We start from the raw sequence: 24,752 nt of genomic DNA on the forward strand, positions 1-24,752 counted from the left end.
CCTATGTCCCAATAATCTGGAAGGTGAAAAGGAGCCACCTCAACACCAGGGAGGCTTAAGATGCAGCGGGAGAGGCCGGGAAGAGGTGCGTCTGGGCAGGGTACACGGTCCAGACCTCTTTGCGAGGCTCCGGGGCCCTTCTCGATCAATGCTGGCTCTGTGGAGCGAAAGCATGTGGCAGGAAGGGGGTGGAGGATGTGTGGGAAGGATTGGGGGGGTGTTGGAGGGTGGGAGACAGCTTGTCTCTGAGTGGCTCTCCCAGTTTCCTGAGGCGATGGAGGGAGAGAGCACTGAGCAACTTCTGGCTGTTTTCAGCTGCTTCTAGCCCAGCAGAAAGGGCTGAGGCAAGAGAGATGGAGACGGAGGCGCACAAATACGACGACGGCGCAGAGGAGAAGGTGGCCTGGCTCGCCCGCTGTATGTGACTACAGCCAGCTTTGCACCAGCCCTTGGACTCCTGCAAGACTTCCCAAGTCTTTGTGGGCTTGCCGGGAGAACTTCAGACGCTTCCCAGCCCCCTTCGGGGAGAGGACCAAGACTTACTGTTTCATCATCAGGCTGCGACCAACCCCACTGGGACGGGCGGCTGGCTTTCTGCGTTGTCCAGAAGAACTGGCAGAGTTGAGGCGGGCTAGGTTGCCAGCCTAGAGCAGCCGTTTGTCGCCCCATTCTTATTTTGGCTTTTGTGGAACCTGGCACCCTCCAAACATGCTTTTCCTGGTGCTTCTGACCATGCCATTGGTGACGGGCCCCAGTGGCACAGCCATGGCACTCTCTACCTGCCAGACCTTGGACTTGGAGGTAGCCCGGGCACGGAGGGTCCAGGCCGTGCGAGGCCAAATCCTCAGCAAGCTGCAGCTGGCAACACCTCCCGAGGAAGAGGAAGGGGTGCCCGAACAACCGCCCCCTGAGGTGATGTTGCTGTACAACAGCACGCGGGAGCTGACACGGGAGCGGGCGGCCTGCGGCGGACGGAGCGCCAGCAGCAGCAGCAGCGAGGAAGAGGAGTACTATGCCAAGGAAGTGCGGCGGGTGGACATGCTGCCCGCCGGGCACACTGACAGTAAGGGGCGTGAAAAAGGGGTGGGGGATGGCTGAGCCTTGGAGTGGCCAACATGGCCCTGGGTCAAAGCTCAGAGTGTGGGGAGGATGAATTCATTAGGATGGCAAGAGCAACCACGACTGGGGAGAGGTCTGTCGGGAGGGTGAGTCATGATACGTACGCTCCCAGTACGTTTCTGAGCACAATTCAAAGTGTTGCTGTTGACCTTTAAAGCCCTAAATGGCCTCGGCCTAGTATACCTGAAGGAGCGTCTCCACCCCCATCGTTCTGCCCGGACGCTGAGGTCCAGTGCCGAGGGCCTTCTGGCGGTTCCCTCATTGCGAGAAGCAAAGCTACAGGGAACCAGGCAGAGGGCCTTCTCGGTAGTGGCGCCTGCCCTGTGGAACGCCCTCCCATCAGATGTCAAAGAGATAAACAACTACCTGACATTCAGAAGACATCTTAAGGCAGCCCTGTTCAGGGAAGTTTTTAATGTGTGAAATCTTAGTTTATTTTTTGTCTTTGTGGAAGCCGCCCAGAGTGGCTGGGGAAACCCAGCCAGATGGGCGGGGTACAAATAAATTATTATTATTATTATTATTATTATTATTATTATTATTATTATACTTAAATGGAGCCTCCATGTCCAGAGGAAGTGTACCAGAAGCTACTCCTCTTCTGCCCTCCTTGTGGTATCTGGTTGGCCACAGAGAGGAAATAAGGGCTAGGTAAGCCATTGGTGCAATCACAGGAATTTAGGAAACCGTCTTTTTATACTGGGTCAGAACTTTGGTCCATGTAGCCCAGTACTGTCTGCACTGACTGGCAGTGGCTCTCCAGGGTTTCAGACAGGGGACATTCGCAGCCCTGCCTGGAGATGCCAGATTGAACCTGGGACCTTCTGCATGCAAAGCAGATGCTCTCCCACTGAGCCACGGCCTCCCCCCTCCCCAGGACTCTTAGAGGTTCTTGGAAGGCAATGAGGAAAAATGCTAAGGACCCACCCACAGGTGCCTACTCTCTACTTAGTGACCACATTTGTTTGTGTGAATGGGCTGTGGCTGATGGACTATCAATGGTTTCATATCACCGTTCAGTCACATTAGGCCATTGCCCCTTGCATGGTTATCAGAAGACAGCGAGGTAGCTCAGATAATGCAGAGGGTTGTTTGCCGACATTTAATCTAGTGGTTCAAAAATGTTTTTCCTCTGGGCCACACTTTCAGAGTAGAAACTTGCACCACACCAAATCTTTAAGAAATATGTTGGAGAACAAAAAGAACTAGTAGACTCAATTTGAGTGGCATGACTCGAATTGATTCGTTTTTGGCGCATACATTTCAATACCCCCAAAGTTTGACAGTCAGTGGTACAGATGTTGTAAATGTGTTGTGATCTGTCGTGGAACAACCCCATTGAAGAAGACAGAAGTGGTTACTCAGACATCATTGCTGGTTGTGAAGGAGGATCCCATGACAGGCTTCAGGGCCCACAAAGTGTAGGTCTGCCCTGTCTGCCAGGGATTCTTTTGCTGCAGTTCCTGCCTCGCAGGGGGTTGGACTTGAGATCTTTCTACGAATCTATGAAAATAGGTTAAAAGAGCAGTGGTCATTTTCTTACCTTCTTCCTCTGATGATACTGTCAACCTCTTTGTTCTCCTCCCTCTCTGCAGACTCCATCGCTAGCACCCAAGCCAGCCCCTTCTTTCGCCTTCTGCGTTTCGACGTCTCGGGCGCCGAGCGCAACCTCAGCAGCCTCGTTCAGGCCGAGCTGCGCATCTACAGGGTCCCAAACCCCCGAGCGCGTGTGGTGGAGCAACGCGTGGAGTTATATCAGGTCAGAGCCCCAAAGTGCCTGAGAGAGGGACAAATCCGTTGCTGACAGTTTCTTTTGGGTTCTCATTTTCTTGGTCTTCAGTACAGTTCTCCGTATTGCAAATTTGTGAATACCTCTCTAATAGACACCGTTTTCGTATGCAGTTTTGACTAGTGCACACATTTTTAATTGCAATTACTCGTACTAGAAGGCATTTTTGTATGCTAGGTTTTTTTCACTGACGTATGCATTTGCATCCCCCCTAAAATATACATTCCCCGCCTCCCCCTACTTTTGGTTGGATGGAGAACTACACTGCAAAATTCAAAGATGTGCAAATTTCAAAGGATCAGTGTGTTACAATTCGTGTATTGGTTTGAGAAGCACAAATCTGGTCGTTTCTCCATAAAATGCCAACAAAATGGTTGCTTCCTCTGGTTTTAAATTTTATAAGCCACCTTGGGGACAGTATGAAGAAAAGCAGGGTGTAACATTTTAATGAAACAAAATTAAAAACCTCCCCAGGTGATACGGGCAAGAGAGCCTTCAGGACCAACCCAGCGTTATGTGGAAAGTCGAACGTTTCACCCGACTGATAGGGCTGAGTGGGTGTCCTTTGATGTCACAGATACCATCAGCCAGTGGCTGGATAAAAGAGGTGAGAGCCCCTCTCTTCCTAAACCTATTTTAATGGAGGGAACATTCTTCACTTGGAAAGTATTCAGAGTTGTATCTAACCTCAGTCCCACACAGAGCAGACCCCACTGAAATTAATGAACTTAGGGCCATTATTTTCAATAGGTCTCCTCCCAGAAGGACTTACTTGGATACAACCTATTATTATTATTATTATTATTATTATTTTGAGGGAGGGGGAAGGTTACCATCTGCCTGGCATTTTCCCAGCCTGCCCCCATTTCCCCAACATCTGTTAGTGGTCAACTGCAGCCTCCATCCTTCTGCCCGGACACTGAGGTCCAACGCCGAGGGCCTTCTGGCAGTTCCCTCACTGCGAGAAGCCAAGTTACAGGGAACCAGGCAGAGGACCTTCTTGGTAGTGGCACCCACCTTGTGGAACACCCTCCCACCAGATGTCAAAGAGAAAAACAATTACCAGACTTTTAGAGGACATCTGAAGGCATCCCTCTTTAGGGAAGCTTTTAATGTTTAATAGGTTATTGTATCTTAGTGTTCTGTTGGAAGCCGCCCAGAGTGGCTGGGGAAACCCAGCCAGATGGGCGGGGTATAAATAATAAATTATTATTATTATTATTATTTCCTGGCCTTTCTTCACTCCTACCCAAGCCGTCATCACATCAACCTGCTGCAACAGAGGCGGGGATGCCTCTACCACGTCTAGGCACACCCTCTCCTTTTCCAACTCAGCTCAGTTGAGAAGCGTCCTGTTCCTTTAGCAGCCTTGAACCATCTCCCCAGCCCTATATAAGCCCTGCCATTGTTTGTGCTGATACAAACTGGAGTTGGAGGGCCAAAGGTTCCCCATCTCTAGCCAGTGGAGGTTGGTCCATTAGGGCACATGGGGCACTACCATGGGCACTGCCAGGATTTTTTTGGGGGGGACAGGACTTTTGTTAGGGAGGGCAGAACCAATGTGATTGGTCCGTTAGTTAAGTATTTCTATTGTTTTACTTGCTCTGGGGAGAGGCAGCTGCCCCCCTGCTCCCCATGGGCACTGCCCCACCAGCATCGGCCTGCTCCTCAGTCAGTCCTCACCTGCCTGCCTTCTTATTTGCAACCAGCTTCCTCCTCCTTAGTCTCAGTGCTGCCCTTTGAGGAACTCAGCAGGGAGGAGGAAGATGGGACAATGAGTTGGCCCTGCCGATCATTGACTCTGGCGCCACCTACTGCCGGGTTCCCGGCTTTTTAGCCTACCAGTCCCAATGGGCAACAGCCACCACTGTCTCTGGCATATAGGATTGCCATTTCATATGGTGTGTGCTGGCCTTGAACCTGTGCCTTCTAACATCAGCCAGGCACAGAGAAAATGTTTCCTGGAATCAAGATGAAGGGATGGGGAAAAGCATCCCTGGCTCAGTTTCTACAGTGTGGACCAGACTGCTGTTAAAAGGCACACAGAAGTAGCAAGGGCAACATAATTTGCTTCTGCGCTTTATGACGGCAAGATCCAAATTCTCCATTTTAATTCTCCTCTCTGCATCTTCTTCCCCAGAGAGAAACCTGGGCTTCAAGTTGGGAGTGCATTGCCCCTGCTGCACTTATGTCCCTGCTGGAAACACAATTAACCCCAACCACAGTGAGGAGCTGGAGGCTCGGTTTGCAGGTATGGACATAGGCAGGGACACCGGGGTGGGGTGGGGATTTCAGCACCACCCTCTCTCCACCCCTGGATTTGTGAGTCACGCAGCTACTTCCTATACACACGCAGGCCTGGATGACGATCTTATCAAGGAAGCCTGGAAAGGGCGGGCAAGGCCCCCAGATCTCAGCGGCAAAGCTCCACACCTGATCCTCACTCTGCTGCCCCCCCACCGGTTGGAGTCCCCACCCAAGGGACGGCGTCGGAGGTCAGCCAACACTCCCAGCTGTGCCAGGTGAGGAAGCAAAGCACTTCAGAGGTATCAAGATTGTGTTGGGCCCTTAAACATCCGAACAGTGAGTGTGTGTTTTGTGGTTTGGGAGACCAGAAGTGCAACTGGTCTCAATGAACCGTGGACGACTCTATCAATTCATTGTCAATACAGCATGGATTTCTCACAATACAGTGGTACCTCGGGTTAAGTACTTAATTTGTTCCGGAGTTCCGTACTTAACCTGAAACTGTTCTTAACCTGAAGCACCACTTTAGCTAATGGGGCCTCCCACTGCTGCCGCACCGCCGGAGCACAATTTCTGTTCTCATCTTGAAGCAAAGTTCTTATCCTGAAGCACTATTTCTGGGTTAGCAGAGTCTGTAACCTGAAGCGTATGTAACCCAAGGTACCACTGTATACATATAGGCTCTTTTTTTGCTAAGCATTTCTCCCCTAACACAAGGTATTTTTGCATATTATGTTCATGAATATATACAGTTTAATGCACACTTTCCCCGGTAGATGCATTTTTTTTATATATACAGTATATTGTCTGGCTGGAGCATTGCACCATGAAATTCAGAGCTGTTCCAATTTTGAAGGATAACTGTGTTTTGGTTCACATATTGTTTCAGAAAGTGCAAGCTAGGAAGTATTAAAATGCAGAACCTCATCTTAAGTCTCTGCATTGCTTCTGCAAACCATCCTAAATTGTTCTCCTTGGATGGGCAACTTGTTCCTCATCACCATCTCAATGATCAAAACAAAAAAAAATCCTTCCAGTAGCACCTTAAAGACCAACTAAGTCAGTTCTTGGTATGAGCTTTCGTGTGCATGCACACTTCTTCAGATACACTGAAACAGAAGTTTCCAGACCCTTCTATATAGTGAGAAGGTGGGGAGGGGTATTACTCAGAAGGGTGGTGGGAATGGGTGATTGGCAGATAGCTGTGATGAGCATGTTGACGACTCTTAACGAGTGCAATAGGTCTTACAGGAAAAAGCAAGGGGTGAAAAGGTGAAAAATGGCTTTGTCATGTATAATGAGATAAGAATCAGCAGCTTCTCTTTCCAGTCTATTTCTGAAATTCCTTTTTTTGTTTTGACTATGGCAGACCAACACGGCTACCTATCTGTAACTGGAACTATGGAAGGCATCTCAATGATCATTAGCTCTGATTCCTGCATCGCAGGGGGTTGGACTAGATGACCTTTGGGGATCCCTTCCAACGCCACAATCCTGTGATTCTGTCTCACCCTAATACCCTGAGCTTTCCCAGCCTGCTGCTATGTTCAGGTGCCATTCAATCACATACCAGCACATTCTGGCTGTGCAATTAAAGCCGACCTAGAGCTCTTGCACAACAACCCCCCCCCCCCAATTCAACTTTTTACTATGCGGGAAATGATGAGAAAGTGTACATACTGGAAAGGGCGGAACTCACACATGCTTGGTGCAATGTCGCCTAACTTCCTTGCAAACAAATCAGAATGAATGCTCAATAAATAGCATTCTTCCCCACAAACTTTGTGCAAACAAATCAGGATGGAATGCTCAATAAACTGGCCATCTGGAAGCGGCCCTTGTTTCAAGGAGTTCCGCAGACTGCTGGGGAAGGGAGGGGGAGGAGGAAGGTATTGGTTGAATGACCTTAGTGATTGATCGATGGTGCACAGTCCATATACCCTTTTACATTTTGTTGGTTTTTCCTTATGCAGCCTATCTCCACTCTTCAATGAGAGTGATCATGCCGGGTATAACAGCCCACCCAGTGCTTTTTAAGGGATCATCTGGATTTCAGAAACTGAGCACAGGGATCACCTGTCAGTCCCCATTTTCTGGCAGGCAGAATGATCCCAGCTGTGAACACAGAGACTGTATGTCTTCCTGAAGTGACTCAGTGGCAGAAAAAAAAACCCTTTAGTGGTTACCTCTTGATCTTCTTCTGTCCCTTCCCTCCTTTAGCAAACACCCATCTAGCCCTAAAAGGCAACCTAAGAGAAAATAAAATTTAAAATATATGTATATACATACATAAAATGAAATCCAACAACACCTCTTTTCACCTGTTTCAATGCCTCTTCATTAAACGCCAGACATGGGTTTGCCTCCAACTAAGTCGTACCTGCAGTAGGGAATGGGTGCATCTGTCACTTTCCCTTCCTCTCAGCTTCTCATTTTTCCAATTTTAAGTTTGGTTCTCTCACAATTCCACACCAGCTCATGCATTTTGTTTTTCTTGGAACGTGCACATTTGTAAGAAGCTTTGCCTAATATACACATTTTTGCAAAGCAATGTCCCTGACATAATGCCTTTGTGTATGTTGTTGCGTTGACTATTATATGCATTTATATGCACACTTTATCTACATTGCAAAAGTTGGAGAAGTGTGACTTTCAAAGGATGGCTCTGTTTCATAGAATCAAGACAGAGTTGGAAGGTATCATGGGGGTCATCTAGCCCAACCCCCTACAATGCAGGAATCTTTTGCAGCCCAGAGTGGCTGGGGCAACCCAGTCATACAATCATACAAATTAAGAATACAAATTCAGAGTCCCATGGCTTGCAAATTGCTTTGAAAAGTGTAAGTTTGCCTTTAAGCTCTTCCCCATCCATAACTCAAAGTAGACCCTTTGAAATTGACAATTTAGTAATGATCCTTGATTTTAATGAGTCTGCTCTGCTTTAAGACTGAACTGCATAAAATCCACTGAGTCAACATTTATGTTTTAAAAATTTCTACCCCACATTTCTAACAAAAGAAAAGCACCTCTGAGCAATGCCCTCTCTTCTATAACTGAGTAGATACAACCCTATCCTCAGAATTAAGAAGCAGGGCTTCTTTCCAGTACACACACAGAGGCACCCCCGTGAACCTTAGCCCAAAGTCCTACCCTTTTTTTTTTGGTTTGGAAAGTGATGGAAACTGCATTGAAAAGTGTGGCGTGAATGACTGAAGGCATTCAGTAAGCACCCGACAAGACCTGTAAGCACCCCACAAACAGATCAGGATGAATGCAGGACAAATGGTCATTGCCATGTAACTGTCCTGTAGACAAATCAGAACAAAGCCAATAAAGACCAGATATATTATAACTGCTGTGTGCAGTTTGTATGAGGAAATCAGGACAAATGTACAGTAAATAAAAAGGATTGTCTGGAGGAGCCCAAAGGGGAACAAAGGATAAAGTTCTCCTACCAAGACAGCCTGAGGGAGGGTTGTCGTCGTCCTCAACCCACAGAGGTTGAACACTTCATTGTTCTGCAAGGGTGGTTTTTGATAAAGATGCAGTCTTTCGGCACTGTATTTGCTGCTTCTTTTGCTTCCATTGGGTTTCGGGTGCTGCCTACTTCCTCCCACCCCCACGCCCGAGCCACTGCTGCGTCCTGTGTCCATGAGTTCCATTGGTTTACGCTGGGAAACCTTTTCCAGCCGAAGGGCCCAATGCCAGTGGTGGGCAGGGCCAGAGGCAAAAGGTGGACGGGGCAACATATGTAAATTTTGCCTGTGTACAGTAGGTAACTTTCTGCACACACCCGCCCATGCAAGCACACCCCTTTTCAGGCAAGCAAAAGGGGAGTTATCGGAGTTCACAGACACATTCTAGCTAGGCAAAAATATTTCGGGTGTGAAGATGGGCCAGGGAGGGGTGTGGCTTGGAGGGCGTTATGAGGGCCAGACAGGGAAGTGCCCCCACTCCTGGTTTACTTGGTATGTGGACCCCATCTTTTTGATTCCTTCTCTCCACTCGCACTCACCCCCCAATTAATATTTAAATGTTTCCATATTTTAATGTTGTATTTTAATCTTGTTTTTAAGTTGTATTCATTCAACTTGTTTTTATTATTGATTGTTAGGTGCCCTGAGCCTGGCCTTGGCCTGGGAGGGCGGGGTATAAATAAAAATTATTGTTATTATTATTATTAATTCCCCATCTTGCTCCAGGAGTACAGACCAGGGCTGTTGCCTGCGCACCCTGTACATTGATTTCCGCAAGGATCTGAAGTGGAAGTGGATCCACCAGCCCAAAGGCTACAAGGCAAATTTCTGCGCAGGGAGTTGCCGTTACGTATGGAGCATGGACACGCAATACAACATGGTGAGAGGGGCACACAAGCGGGCAGGTGGTGGGTGTCCCTCCCTGAACCCCCAGCCTGCAGCCAACCCCAATTCTATTATTCTACCCCTGGGATCTCCAATTCCACCACTCTTTGTGCCAACATAGAACCTCATGGAGCGGAAGAAAGAATACTTGTTCTTAATTCAACGGGTGATAGTCAACTAATTTTTACTCAGAGTAGGCCCCTGGACCTAACCTAAGATAGCCATAGTTATTAATTTTAATGGATCTATCCTGAGTTACAATATTTTATTTATTTTATTTTATTCAGATTTATATGCCACCCTTAGTCATAAGATCTCAGGGAGGTTCACAGAATAAAATACAGGATAAAAACAAGTACAGTCGTACCTTGGAAGTTGAACAGAATCCATTCCGGAAGTCCGTTCAACTTCCAAAACGTTCAGAAACCAAAGCGTGGCTTCTGATTGGCTGCAGGAAGCTCCTGCAGCCAACCAGAAGCTATGGAAGCCACACCGGACATTTGGGTTCCGAAAATCGTTCGAAAACCGGAACACTCACTTCCAAGTTTTGATCGTTCGGGAGCCGATTTGTTTGGGAGCCAAGGCGTTTGGGATCCAAGGTATGACTGTAACTAATTAAAGCAAAAGAATAACTACGTTTTAAAAGGCTGCAGAATATTAATCAGCCCAAGGCCTGGTTGTTTTTGCCTGGTGCCTAAAAATATGTAAGCAGGGAACCAGACGAACCTCCCTGGGGAGAGCATTCAACGAACAGGCAGCCACTGCAGAGAAGGCCCATTCTTATGTTGCCACCCTCCGGACCTCATGTGGAGGCAGTACACAAAGTAGGGCTTCAGATGATGAACGCAGAGTCTGGGACAGTCTATATGAGGAGAGGTGGTCCTTTAGGTATTATGGTCCCAAGCCATTTAAGGCTTCATAGGTCAAAACCAGCACTTTGAATTGGGCCCAGAAGCTAATTGGCAGCCAGTGCAGTCGGGCCAGAAGCTCAGTGGAGACCTGCAAGAAAATATGCTCCTATTCCAGGATACTCCATTCCATTCCATCCCTACCCTCCTCACAGTTTACTTTTCCAAACATGGGCCCTTTCAGACTGTCTCTATTTTTGGGTGGGATGTAATCACATACTGGATGTCATACTCCAGGGAGCCCTTGTTTCTGAAATAACAGCTTCTCAACAAAGTACCTCACTAGCACAGACAGGGTTGCTGGTGCAGTGTAGCCCAAACAAACCAAGGTCAAACACAGGGAATCCAGAAGGTCAAGCCAGGATCTAGAAGCCAGGTCAAGAAACAGTCCAAGGGCAATATCACAGGGTAGTCCACAAGGTACAGCACAGCAAGGAGGAATAAGCAGAGTTAGGAGTGAGGAACCAGAGACCCAGAGACCTGTGTTTTTTCCAGCAAGTGGAAGGTTCAAGAAGGAAGCCTTATATCATCTGGTCTCCTAAACCACATTCTAACCACAGCTGCTGGCAGTGAAGGAGTGTAGGGATTGTTTACTCATGAGTAGAAACATAGAATCTTAGAATTGTAGAGTTGGAAGGTACCCCAAGGGTCATCTAGTTCAACCCCCTGTGATGCAGGAATCCCTTACTCACAAGTAGTCTGCTGACTCTGGGTGCATAGATGTATACTGTACCATTGCTCTTCAGCCTGGATCTGAAGTTTCTGGTATTGGCACTCTTAAGGACCAGACTCCATCTCCTCCTCTGACCTTTCCAGAGGTTCTTCCTCAGGTATCAGCCCAGAGGAGGACCTCTCTAGGGGATCCTTGGCATAGGACTCAGCTTCTCAAGGTCCATGGCCTGTGGGGTGTCCGGTTTGGCCGCTTCTGAGGACTCCACGCCTGGCACCCGGTCAGGGCTAGGCATGATATTGGCAAGAATTCAGGTTGTACAGTTATCGTTGACTGAAAGCAACAAACCTACTTCTCCAAAAAGATTGGACGTTTTGCGACAAGGGAAGTGCATTAGAAAGTGTGGGACAAACACTGTTATCCAACCTCCCTGTGAATAAATCAGAGCGAATGCTCAATAAATAGCTGACATCATCTAATCTCCAAGCAAATCAGGACGAATGTTCAATAAAAGGTCATCTGGAAGTGCCATGATACTCAACATTCCAGGTCTATTGAGCATGCTTGGGCTATTTCTTTTTTGTTTTTTTTATTCTTTTTTTGTACTTTTGAGCTTCTTAAGGTTCCCCTGACTATATTACTACTTGTTTCTGGTTTCTGAATTGTTCCTTTTGGGCCCAGTCCTGCTGCCACTCATCATTTAAGTTCACTGTTAGACAGAGACCTATAACACATGGTGGCCCTATATAATGTCATGTGCTACATAAGGGGTGGGGAACCTGTAGATCAGGGGTGTCAAACTCAAATTCATCGGGGGCCGCATCAGCAGTTTGGTCACCCTCAAAGGGCCGGTTGTATCTGTAGGACTATGTAAAGGACATGTAAAGTGGAGGTTTCCTGTGTAGAACGGCCGGCACCGCTAGAGGGCAGACGTTCTCTGGCTTGTAGGCTGCCGCGCATGCGCTGAAGAGGCGGCTTTCTTGTGTCAAAAAAAAAAAAAGCAAGAATAAAAGGTGAAGGCTGGCGGCCGGTGGCGGCTACATGGGCCACATGACGAGGTCTGGCGGGCCAGATTCGGCCCACGGGCCTTGTGTTTGACACCCGTGCTGTAGATAGTGACATGGGGAAAATCTGATTTAGGTTGCCACATTTATCAAATTCGCACTTTCTGAAAAATATGAGAACTGCGCTTCTCCTAATTTTGTGATTCAGATCTCCATCCAATGTTTACAAAAATGCCTACAAAATGAATATATTAGTGAAAATAACATGCAAAAATGAGTTATATTAGAGGAAATTGTTTGCAAAATTTGCACACTAATCAGTTGCATGCAAAATAGCACACAAAAATGTGTTTATTAGGAGAAATTCGCACTAAGATGCTGATGAGTTTTTCCATCACCCTCTCTGACCTCTGGCCCTGCTGAATGGGAATGATGGGAGTTGGAGTCCAACAACACTTGGAGGGCCATTTCATTTTTCCAAACCTATGTTCAGTTCCCCACATTTTCCACATCAGTTTGCAAATTCTTTTTTGCAAAAGAAATCCTCACGAAAATTCGCCTGCAATTCAGTTTGAATTTCTCTGAAAACACACAAGTTTGTATGCTCTTTCCTCCTAAAATATAATGCATTCCTGTACTGCATGTTAGTTTTAGTAATATATGCTTTTTTTTTAATGCACACTCCCCCGCCAATGTACACATTACTTGGCTGGGGAACTGCACTGAGTTTTGGTTGGCATGTTGTTGTTTTTTAAAAGAAGTGTGAATTTGGTAGATTCACCTTTAAATGTAAACTGAATCCAGTTTGCCCCAATCCAATCACTAGACAGGAGTTCAAGGCATCTGGGCAACAAGGAAGAAAGCATGTCATCTTTAAAGAGGAGACCTCAGGGTGGTTCTGGGTTAGGGCAGAACTAGAGAAGAAGGCATGTAACTTAACGGCTTTTCTCTTCAATCCCAATATCACGCAGGTGCTCCCCTTGTACAACAAGCTGAACCCCGAGGCCTCGGCTGCCCCATGCTGCGTCCCCCATGAACTGGAACCCTTGACTATCCTCTACTACGTTGGCCGCTTGCCCAAAGTACAACAACTCAGCAACATGGTTGTGAAATCCTGCCGCTGCCGCTGAGTGTGTGTGTGTGTCAGGGGGGCAGGAGCCGGTTTCATGGATGGTGGGAACCGGGCTAACTGGAGTAAAGGGACATCCCTTCTCATCCCTATCAGTCTGTCTGTCCCAAGGCTACTGGGAAAAGGATTGTCAACCTGACATTATTCCATCCTGCCAGTACAAGGCTCCAGCATTTTTCTTAAACCCCAGCTCCCAGGGAAGAGTCACTTTCTCCTTCTGTGGCTCCACTCATCAGCAAAAGACTCTTCCCTCTTTCCCAGTTCAGTTCACAAACCAGTTTGGTTCGCAGACAAGTGCCTTGCCCTTGCTTTTCTCCCAGATACTTTGAAAGGGACTGGTGGGGTCTCTCTCCCATGGTGTCCTTGAGCTAATTCCTACCCGTGCAAACTCAGCACTTAATTTTTTCAAAAGAAAAATATGTGATTGAAGCTGGTCCGTATGTCTAGCATCCTAGCCTCCCTGAGGGTGGTTACTTGGTGGTATAAGATTGGCTCTCGGTGCATGCTCAGAGGCACTATCCTCTTTAGGATTCTTTGACATATTCCAAGTGTGCAGGCCTTGTGTAAACTTTTGGACGATGGACTTGGCTCAGATCAAGCCTGAGATCCATCTAACCTGGGATCTACCAAAGCTAGTCTTCAGTTTTCTTGGGAGGAAATCCCCCAAGTACTTGGATGCTAGCCACACACACACACACACACACACACACACACACACTCAAAACCAAGCGCCTGCTGAAGGCTTGGCTCAGTGGTAATGAGTGCAAACACAGGGCAGAGAGGCATGCAGAGAGGCAGGTTGACAGACAAAGGATCTCTTGATCAGGAAAGAGGAATATAGAGCGGTAGGATAAACAAGGCTGTGTGCTTAAGTGTTGTATGAAGGAGGGGAAGGAGGGAGAGATAGGAAGGGAGGCAGACAGAGCGGGCTGGTGGGGGTGCTCAGCTCGGCTGCAGGTAAATATTTGAGAGCAGAGCTTCGTGGTTTCGGAGCTGTGTGTAAACACAACACAGATGGAAACGCAGAGCCCTCCTAGCATCTCCCTGCCCTAATGCTGAAAGTACTTCTACACACCATGACAGCACATAGTTTAAAACTATGGCATCTGCTCCCAGAAGAAGTAGTGATGGTCACCAACTTGGATAGCTTTAAATTCAGAGAAGGTAATAAGACTATCAGTGGATACCGACCACGATGGCTATGTTCTCCTTCCACAGTTGGAAGCTGGATGCCTCTGAATCCCCATTGCGGCGAACCTCGAGTGGGGAGAGCTGCCATCTTGCTTGTGGGCTTCCCATCAGGACACCTGGCTACTGGGAGTACAGGATGCTGTGCTAGACCTGTCTTGCATTGATCCAGCAGAACTGCACAAGACCACAAGTGGTTGTACTGAACTGAGAAGGTCGCATGCTCAGAGATCCCAACGTTTTCCCCAACCTCGGTTTTTGCAAAAACCCAGCCTAAGGAGGATTATAGAAACAGGGAAGGAGTTTTTCTTGCCCTAAATAACTTTTCTGTCCCCATTATCTGCCCACACCCTCAGTGGTCAGTTAGCTTTCCATAGCTACTAAGCACACTTAGTCCTTGCTGAGCTTTTGGGAGAGTGTTCCCTGCCCCCACACTTTCAGGTTTTCTGGCCCTTTAGATTGTTTGTACTCTGACACATTTTGGGGTCATAGAATCATAGAGTTGGAAGAGACCACAAGGGCCATCGAGTCCAACCCCCTGCCAAGCAGGAAACACCACCAGAGCACTCCTGATATATGGTTGTCAAGCCTCTGCTTAAAGACCTCCAAAGAAGGAGACTCCACCACACTCCTTGGCAGCAAATTCCACTGTCAAACAGCTCTTACTGTCAGGAAGTTCTTCCTAATGTTTAGGTGGAATCTTCTTTCTTGTAGTTTGGATCCATTGCTCCGTGTCCGCTTCTCTGGAGCAGCAGAAAACAACCTTTCTCCCTCCTCTATGTGACATCCTTTTATATATTTGAACATGGCTATCATATCACCCCTTAACCTCCTCTTCTCCAGGCTAAACATGCCCAGCTCCCTTAGCCGTTCCTCATAAGGCATCGTTTCCAGGCCTTTGAGCATTTTGGTTGCCCTCCTCTGGACACGTTCCAGTTTGTCAGTGTCCTTCTTGAACTGTGGTGCCCAGAACCGGACACAGTACTCCAGGTGAGGTCTGACCAGAGCAGAATACAGTGGCACTATTACTTCCCTTGATCTAGATGCTATACTCCTATTGATGCAGCCCAGAATTGCATTGGCTTTTTTAGCTGCTGCGTCACACTGTTGGCTCATGTCAAGTTTGTGGTCAACCAAGACTCCTAGATCCTAGGGTCCCCCCAAGCCTGCTGCTCCTGCTCCCTTCCCTTATGTGGGGGGTGATACTGTTTTGGCTACCTAAGTGCCATTCCCTGCTGGTACAATGGAAATAGAAGGATTGATGATAAATAGAACGCTATCCATACATAGGCCCGAAAGCTTCAAAGTGTTGGGTTTTTAATTTTTTAAAGGGTCCAATTTGTCCAAAGCAGCAATAATTAATCTTGTTGGGCTAATGAATTAAAATTATTGTGGGAAATAGCACTGTAGTCTTGTCCTGAGCTGCTTGAAATTTGTGGTGTATACACAGCCGGACAACAACAGCTGAATTCTGCACCCAATTCCATATTCTCTTCCCCTCCTTATTTATTTTTAACTGCCTCTGCTCTTTTTTTTTTAAATCATAGTTAGCTTGCCTGTACCAAATCATTGCTTAATGATTGTGATCGGTTTCCAAATGATATCTGCATTCATTAAGTTACTATAAGCAGCTCTGCGAAGGCTTATGTGAAAAAACATGGACATAAAACATGCAAATTGAATCAAATACTGCACTCTCACAGACTCGCAGCGCACACGCTGGTCCTGTGCCCTCCTCTGCTGCCCCAGCCCACAGGGGGGCGGGGAAAAACCACAGGATAGGGCGGGATGAAAACACATAAACATTTACTTGTTCTCAAGGTGGTTTCAAGGTACTGGTGGGCAAAGGGTAGGAGGGGTGTCGTTTGCACAGCATCTTCACTCAAAGAACTCTTCTTCCCTGCAACTGGAGGTGAAGGTGTTCCACCTGCTGCTCCATCTGGATGGTGAGAGGGTGCTCTGATCCTAATTTTTTGTGGTAGTCTGAGGAGGGGTGGTAGAGGGGGAAGAGGTTACTTTTCCATGCCACACATTTCCGCAGTTTCTATCATCACAATATGGCGGGGTGCATAAGTGACCTGAGTCTCTGGGACCTTGCCTGCCTCTCATGAGATGAGCCTGCTTGATCAGGACAAAGGTCCATCCATTCTAGCATTGCGAGAAGCTTGCAAGTTGGACCTGAGGGCAGCAGAAACTCTGCTCACCTGTAACGATTCCCAGCAGCTGGTATTAAGCAACGTATGAGAAGCCCACACCTCTGTAGGAACCTCACCCTCCATGATCATGAGAATATAAAAAGAGCCTTGCTGCAGAATCAGGTCAGTGGCCCACCATGTGTCCTCTTTTTCAGGGGCAAAATTCGAGACAAATTGCATTCATTTGCTTTGAATGGCCGCCATAGTATAATAGTGTCCTATTTTTTATCTTCAAAATATGGCAACCCTAAATTCTAGTCCCGCATCCTATTCTCACAGTGGCCAATCGGTGGTTCTGTTCCTACTTCCAGGGTTGTTTCCAGAAAGCAGTTATGAGAGAGCAGGGCCAGTGCTTGATGCCATGAAAGCTTTCCTCTGGCGTCCTGCAGGGCTCCATCTTGTCCCCATGTAATCTAACATCTATGATTCCCCTCATACAGCTGCAATTCTGAGAGCAAATCCCTTTCCCAAGGAACCCTAGGCATTCCAGCTATCTGAGCAGAATTGAGGTCTCCTAACAACTCTTAGCAGCCTCAAGAAACTGAAGTTCCCAGGATTCTTTGGGGGGAGCCATGACTGATTAATGCGGGATGCTGCTGCTTCAAATGTATGGTGCAGATGGGGTGTAAATTACAATGATCATTTCTGAATTATGTATCAATACACATATATTAGCATGAACACATTTTACAGAAGTCCTCCCGCTTTGGGGCAGGGGGACAATGTGTAAGTGGAGGCTTGACTTCAAGAGGGATATGGGTCCTTGTGACCACAAAAGCAGGCTAGACTTGCGGTACACAAGTCTTCTCCTCACCAAACAGGGTTTCCACTAAGATGTCAAACACTTCTTCCTCCATCACTTCCTGGAGTGGCATGGGCATCTGTGGAATGGGGAAGCGAGCAAGGGATTAGGGAGATACGTTTAAAGTACACACAGAACCCCTCAACCACCACTACCATCACTTCAAGGTGATATTCTGCTTACTTTTTAAATTCAACCATTTCCCCCCACCCCTTGTGATTTTAAAAAAAATCTGAACATTTAATCATAACAACGGTTTTATAATTATTATAATTAAATGCTGATGTATCATAATTGAATATTACATTTATTCATCTCCAGCTTTGTAAAGGGTCTTGAAGCGACTTATAATTGCAAAAAACATTAAAGTCCAAAGTCCAAAAGGAACATTAAACAGAGGGCTCACCCAGACTTCCTTTTGTGTTGTGTTTCTAGGCACAGGTCTGGGCTTTCCATGTCCATGTCTGAATGCCAGGGGTTGGGGGGTTGGGATTGGGGGTTGGTCCTGGTGCTTCCCCCGGGAAAATCCACATTTTGCTGCTGGATCAGAGCAAACGGCAGTCAAATTTGAAGCAGATTGCCATTTGCTCTGATTGAGCAGTAACGTGCGGGTTTTCCCAGACAAAGTGCTGGGACAAAAAAGGCCACTTGGATACAGATCTGGAAAACATGGAGCTGTGCCTAGAAAGCACAGAGCAAAGGTACCTGTGGGTCAGCCTCCAGGGAAGAGGCAGGGAACCCTTTTCAACCCAAGATCCGCATTACCATGTGTGCAACACCTTACAGGGGCCACATGGTACTGGTGGGTGGGGCCAGAGGCAGATGTAACTTTTACCTTTGTACACAGTAGGCTAGTGAAATGCAGAAGTGGATGCAGCAGGAGGCAAAATGTGGGTGGGGCACTGGATGCAACATTTATTTGTGTACAGCAAACTTTGTTATTGTTGTTGTTTAAAAGGTAAAGGGACCCCTGACCATTAGGTCCAGTCGTGGCCGACTTTGGGCTTGCGGTGCTCATCTCGCTTTATTGGCCGAGGGAGCCGGCATACAGCTTCCGGGTCATGTGGCCAGCATGACTAAGCCGCTTCTGGCGAACCAGAGCAGCACACGGAAACGCCGTTTACCTTCCCGTTTACCTATTTATCTACTTGCACTTTGACGTGCTTTCAAACTGCTAGGTTGGCAGGAGCAGGGATCAGCAATGGGAGCTCACCCTGTCACGGGGATTCGAACTGCCGACCTTCTGATCGGCAAGTCCTAGGCTCTGTGGTTTAACCCACAGCGCCACCCGCGTCCTGTTGTTGTTGTTTACATCCCCCTTAAACAAAAAGCCAGAGGTTCCCAAAAACCCATACGCACCTCTCTGTTTACCATCCAGGCAAGCAAGAAGGCATTGTTTCAGACAGGCGACAGTACTCTAACAGTACAACACAGACTGTGGAGAATGCTGAGGGCTTGATAGAAAGGCCTGTACGGCCACTTTTGGCCCTGGGCCTGAGGGTCCCCAGCTCTGCTCCAAGGGAAACATTCAAAGTGTTTTGAGGACTATACTTCTCATCAATAAATAACACCACCCAAAAGTGAAGTGGTGATATCACAGGTCACGGCGTTCCTTGCAATACGACTGAAAGGTGGAATTGTTGAAAGAGGCTTACAGCTATTTTGGTGTCCCGCTCATGTTTCAGTAGCCTTTGCTTGTAAATTTTATCCTAGGATGAAAGGAAAAGGACCAGTCATTTACGGATTGGCAGCTTTCCCCCTTTTCAAAGCCATGCATCAGTACCCAGAGATGCCAATCCCTACATTAGATAGATAGATAGATAGATAGATAGATAGATAGATAGATAGATAGATATAGATAGATAGATAGATAGATAGATAGATAGATAGATAGATAGATAGATAGATAGATAGATAAATAAATAACATGAAAACCCACCAGCATTTTAGTATGGAATTCTTCCAATAAACACATTTCTATATGCAGTTTGGACACATTTTTACAAACAATTTCCCTCTAATGTATTCTTGTATGTCCTCTCTATGAATACATTTGTTTGTACACTGACTTTCCCCTAACAGAAGCATTTTTTGCAAACACTGGTCGGAGAATTGCACTGCAAAAATTCAGGTAAACGCAAGCTTTGAAGGATATCTGTGCTTCAGTTCTCATATTGTTCTCAAAAACAGGAAATTGGATAGATTTGTATTTAAATGAAATGAACCATCCCTCCTTCCCACCTTGAATCTGGATGACAGATTTTGCCGCCTGAGGAAGAAACCCCAACTGTGGCCTTGCCCAATGGTGTTAAATATCAAATCTGCCACCAGTGAGTGGCCTCTGTTAACAAGAGTTGTCTGTTTAAGAGCATAGTCCATCTTTTCCCCCCTGAGAGGAACCCATTGTTCCATTGTCTTAGCTGCATCTACACACACCTGAGTAAGCTGGCCCACGTGATACCCATGTTGGTGGGCCATCTTCCAGTGGCTTATTTTTTGCCCCATGTTCCAGACAGAGCTTCCTGTGTGAAGTGAGGAAACAAGACGTAAGAAGCTGAACATAGGATAAGGATGGGGAAACATGTCCGTTTTGGTTTCTCATTATTCCAGTCTTAAGCTGAGCTCTCCACATTCTCCTCATCAGTTCACCAACTAGGTTTTTTTAAGTCATCCTGAAAATCCACCAGCGTTTTTAGTGTGAATGTCTCTTAATATACACAATTCCCACGCAAACTCCAAATTTCCATAATAGGACATACTCAGTCATGAAACTCACTGGGTGATCTTGGGGCCAGCCACAGTCTTTCAGCCTAATCTACTTCACAGGGTTGCTGTGAGAATGAAATGGGGAGGAAAATAACCATTTATGCCACTTTGAGCTCCTCAGAAGAAAAGTGGCATATAAATGCACACATGACCTTAGGATATGCATTTCTCTCAATTCCATCAAAATCAGGGGCATGGTTGCTGGTGACAAGAAAGGGAACCTTTTCTGTGGCTGTTCCCAGATTGTGGAATTTCTGCCCAAGAGCAGCTAGACTGATTCTCTCCTTGTTATCTTTCACCAGCAGGCTAAGACCTTCCTATTCAGACAAGCTTTTGAAAACTAAGATGCAGACAAAGCTGATCACTAGGTTGCTGTAAGCCGCCCAGAGTGGGGTATAAATATAATAATCCATGGGGAAGAAGAAGAAGAAGAAGAAGAGGAAGAATATTGCTGCCAGGGCAATCTATCTTTTATTGCTGGTTCTAAATGTGCTTTGTTGTATTTCAACTAATGTTTTAAACTCGTTTGTTTTCATTAATTTGTATTAAGTGTTAAGATGCTGAATCCCAACTTGGGAGAAAGGTAGGATATAAATACCTTAAATAAATAAAATTAAACAATTGTACACATTATTTGACTGGGGGTCTGAATGGCAAAATTCAGAATGCAGGAAGATGGGTGAATTTGGGTTCACCTATTGTTTCAAATTCAGGATGAATGTGCCCTAAAGCACTGGTAGATTTTCAGGAGAAGTCTGGGAGGGGGAGGGACAGGCCCATTCACTTATCTAGGGGCCCTTCTCAGCGGCGGAGCAAGCCAATCGGGAGCCTGGGGTGGCATGCGTGCCTTGTCCCAGGGGCAGGGCCAGCTGCCTGCTGGGCGGGGCGAGCTGGGGCAGGACACTCCGTGGGGCCTCCAAGGAGTCTGCCTGCCTCCTCCCACTCAGCCACTCTACAGCTGAGGGGGAGGCGGTGGGTGGACCATTTGGGGCAGAGCGGAGCCTGCAGGTGCCCAAGCCACTATGTCACTCCCAGGAGAGATGCATGGCTCGGGCACGCTGCAGGCCCTGCAGTGAGTGCCGCCCAGCATTTTGTCACCCCCCTCAGTGCTGACACCCGGGGCGGCCCACCTCTACCACACACCCCTTCCTCCGCCCCTGGTCCTTCTCCCACTCCGGTGATACAACCTCACCTACAGTTGAAGGCAAGGAGTCACCCTTCTGTGTGCCATCCTTTGCAGCTGCTTCAGCCTGTTGGGCAGGAATTTAAGAGTTTAGAAGCAAGAAGAAGAGGTAAAGAAATCTGTTAACTAAAAATCACTATATAGGTAGGGCTGCCATACATCCAGGTTTCCCTGGACTTAGCATTCAAGCAGAATTTTCAAAAATTGATAAAATGTCCGGGAAAACATGGGCATATGGCAATCCATGTTGGAAGCCTTGTTTTTTTGGCGAATATCCTTAAAAATGGAATGGAAAATGTCATGTTTTCTGGAGATTTTGCAACAACTCAATAGCTCAACAACTGCAATAGCTCGACAACTTCTGTGTCTGAATTTTCAGTTTTTGAAATATGGCGGCCCTAATCCAGGTCAAGGCAGACCAACATCAAAAAGACAGCTACAACAACATTTAGCATTTGCACTAGCTCACTCATAATGTTCAAAATACTTCACAGGTCTTACCTGCATCGTGATATTTCTAAGAACCATAGAAGACAGGTCAGTACAATTAGCCCCACATTGCGGGGTTAGGGGTTGCTTGCCTAATAAGGCCACTGTCCTAAGCCTCACTTCTAGATGAAGTATTCTGACTCAAGTTTCTGCTTCTGCCAAATTATTTAATACAGAAATTTGAATGATACATAGGCAAGGTGGGGGTTAAAGGCACAGTAGGCATGGGTGTAGCCAGGGGGGCAACTGCCCCCCCATCAAGTAAATACATAAAAAAAAGACTTAACTAAAAGTAGAAATTGTAGAAAGATTTTGACATTTTCCTGAGCACTTGGGGCCAAAATAAAGTAATTTAAAACAACTGTTACTGAGACATTTCATTCTAAATCTGCTAGGCAGACAGAAAATGATGACAGGTGGGTGTCCTGGCCACCCCACCCCGACAACATACAGCAGGTGAATTGTGAGCTGAGATGGATGTTGAGCCAACAAACAATCTGCCCCCTGTCTCTTTCCTTTGAAGAGCGAGGCAGGTCCCAAGCTTCAATGTGGCCAGCTTTTGAACAGTGGCACCATGTGCTGATGATCGCCTGTCCCCATCAGCAGGGACTGAAGGGCTTTGAACATGGTTCAGTATATTGAAGTATATGCTGCAATTGCCTCAACCCAGGCCTGCTGTGTTCATTGCCAGTTCCTCCAGTTAGGAAGAGGCAGCAGCGGATGCCACATGGCTTGCATTAAAACTCAGATAACTGCAGAGGGACCACTACTGAGCCCGGTCCTTCACCTCCTATGCAGCTGGCTTGGTCTATAGCAGGGCAGAGCAGTCTTTCCTATTGGGCTTACTGGAGAGGGCGCCGGCCTCTCAGGGGCGCCCCAGCAAGTGGGAGAGCTGTGCGGCTTTGCCAGAGGCCTCCCCTTTCCCTGCACACCCGCTAGCTATGCCCCCTCAACCATATGGCTGGCAGGCGTGCAGCTTCCTTCCCAAGCCTCCGCAGGAGGAGAGCGATCCCCGCAGAGGCTTGGGGAAAGGTTGACAACTCTGGGAAAGGGGGGGGGGCGCAAGAGGGATCTTTGAACCACGGCGCCGGATATGCTTAAGACGGCCCTGTAGCAGGGGTCCCCAAACTTGGGGCTCCAGCTGCTTTTGGACTACAACTCCAATCACCCCTAGCTAGCAGGAGCAGTGGTCAGGGATGATGGGGATCGTAGTCCAAAAACAGCTGGAGACCAAAGTTTGGGAAACCCAGAGCTAGGCGAACCAGTATTTTGACTTGGTAGAAGACAGTTTCCTATGTTCCTGCCATACATTCAAGGCTGGCAAAAGCCCTCAAGGATGCCAGCCTAGATGTGCCTTTGGTCTGATCCAGTCTTTTCTTTTGTTTACATGCTACACCAGGCTTGCCAAGAAGGGCCACATATAACCATCCTACCAGCAAGATTTTCATGGGCTTGGTGGCCACAGGAAACGCCTAGTGTCACACACTCTGGAGGCTGGGTCCAAGCAGCAGGTGGACAGCCCTCCTGAATACCAAAGGCTTACAGTTCTCTACACTCCCTACCTTCGTTTTTCCCTCAGGAGAGGTCTCAAAGGGCACTGTCTTGCTACTGCAGGAAATGACGAGGGTGGGGGAGGAGAAAGATAGATCCAGGGTTAGAGCTGACAGGCTGTAGGAGAAGGTTCGTAGATTATGGGGAGAGGGGAGGCAAAGCCACCTTTGGTCAATGTTGTGGTGCTAGAGCACTTGCTCAACATGCAGAAGATCCCATGTTCATTCCCCAGCATCTCCAGGTAGGACTGGGAGAGACCCCCACCTGAAACCTTGGAGAGGCAATTGTAGGCAATATTGCACTAGACGGATTAACAGTGAAGGCCAACGGGGCAGTTGTTTGGGGTGGCAAATTTGAGGTGGCGTTGCATTGTGACTAGGGAGAGATAGATAGGAGGAGAGAAGAACCTTCCTGATCCTCTCTTCAAGAGTACCAGCTGCATGCCACCCCTGGAGTGGCTCTTACTCCTTTCAGAAAGGCCACCATCTTGTGAGAGATGAGTTTGTACACAGCTCTCTCATCTCTAGGGGCAATAAATATTTTCTGCCTAGGGGCAAGGGACACAATAAATACTTGTGGTCCCTAACTCAGTGTAGGATATTATTTTGTTGTGCCTACAAAGGGAATTATCTTTCATTATTATTTATTCATTAAATTTGTGTACCACCCTTGTGTACCATCTCAGGACTCCTCTCTGTCTGAGTCTGTGCTCATACTGCGACTCTCAGCCTCTAACCCTGCCCTGGAAGGCCCTCCTCCTCCTGACACCCCCCAATCGCTCAAACCATCTGCTTCTAGCACCTCCCAGCTCGTCCCTTCCCCAGATGGCTCCTCAATGTCCCACCACCACGATCCAGGATCTAAGTTGCTATCTTCTGTGTCCTCCCCGGGGGGTTCTAAGTCAGGCAGCTCCCACCACTCTTCCTCATCCAGCCAGTCCTTGACACTTGAGGAGTTCACCCTCCCTGCGCCCTGTGCTTTTTGGCAACACTGGCTGAGGCATCTCTGCCACAAATTTGAAAATAGGCGCAGCATTCCAAGGTCACCCTCCCTTGGATTCATACCTTGAAGAATGGAGGTCTGCTTTCTTTGACTCATCCTTTTCTTCCTGCAGTGACATTTATAAATTAGAGGGTGACTCTCCAGCAAAAAAAAGTAATTTAGTCAAGGCAAGACTTTGGGAGCAGGACGAGTCTGGCTTATTGTATTTTGAAGTGAATGAAGCAATACACGCACAATATAAAGCAGAGGTGACGAACCTGGTGTCCCCCAGGTTTTGCTGGACTACAACTCCCATCTTCCCTGACAACTGGCCAGGCTGGCAGGAGCTGATGGGAGTTGGGTGTCCAAT

The 24,752-nt window shown here is 47.3% G+C and overlaps 2 protein-coding genes across 3 annotated transcripts in view; one reads left to right on the plus strand and one right to left on the minus strand.

The window, feature by feature from the left end:
- Window positions 1–249: 249 nt before the first annotated feature.
- Window positions 250–14,897, plus strand: LOC310833300 (transforming growth factor beta-2 proprotein-like). Its single transcript, XM_083715920.1, has 7 exons — window positions 250–1,063; window positions 2,715–2,878; window positions 3,383–3,515; window positions 5,049–5,159; window positions 5,265–5,430; window positions 9,358–9,511; window positions 13,070–14,897. The coding sequence occupies exons 1-7, from the start codon at window positions 709–711 to the stop codon at window positions 13,226–13,228; spliced, it is 1,242 nt and encodes a 413-aa protein (XP_083572046.1). The 5' UTR covers window positions 250–708; the 3' UTR covers window positions 13,229–14,897.
- A 1,307-nt stretch (window positions 14,898–16,204) lies between these two features.
- Window positions 16,205–24,752, minus strand: part of LOC310833283 (uncharacterized protein) — a 28,648-nt gene continuing 20,100 nt past the window's right edge. For both annotated transcript variants that reach the window (XM_083715891.1, XM_083715892.1), the window contains exons 11-17: window positions 24,466–24,509; window positions 23,413–23,458; window positions 21,371–21,428; window positions 19,849–19,934; window positions 19,068–19,121; window positions 17,425–17,491; window positions 16,205–16,398 (exon numbers count right to left, since the gene is read on the minus strand). In XM_083715891.1, the coding sequence (XP_083572017.1) occupies window positions 16,298–16,398; window positions 17,425–17,491; window positions 19,068–19,121; window positions 19,849–19,934; window positions 21,371–21,428; window positions 23,413–23,458; window positions 24,466–24,509 (456 nt within the window). In that variant the 3' untranslated portion in view covers window positions 16,205–16,297. The remainder of the gene's footprint in view (window positions 16,399–17,424; window positions 17,492–19,067; window positions 19,122–19,848; window positions 19,935–21,370; window positions 21,429–23,412; window positions 23,459–24,465; window positions 24,510–24,752) is intronic.

The sequence above is a fragment of the Podarcis gaigeae genome, assembly GCF_964106915.1.
Source record: "Podarcis gaigeae genome assembly, chromosome: 16".
Taxonomy (NCBI): Eukaryota; Metazoa; Chordata; class Lepidosauria; order Squamata; family Lacertidae; genus Podarcis; species Podarcis gaigeae.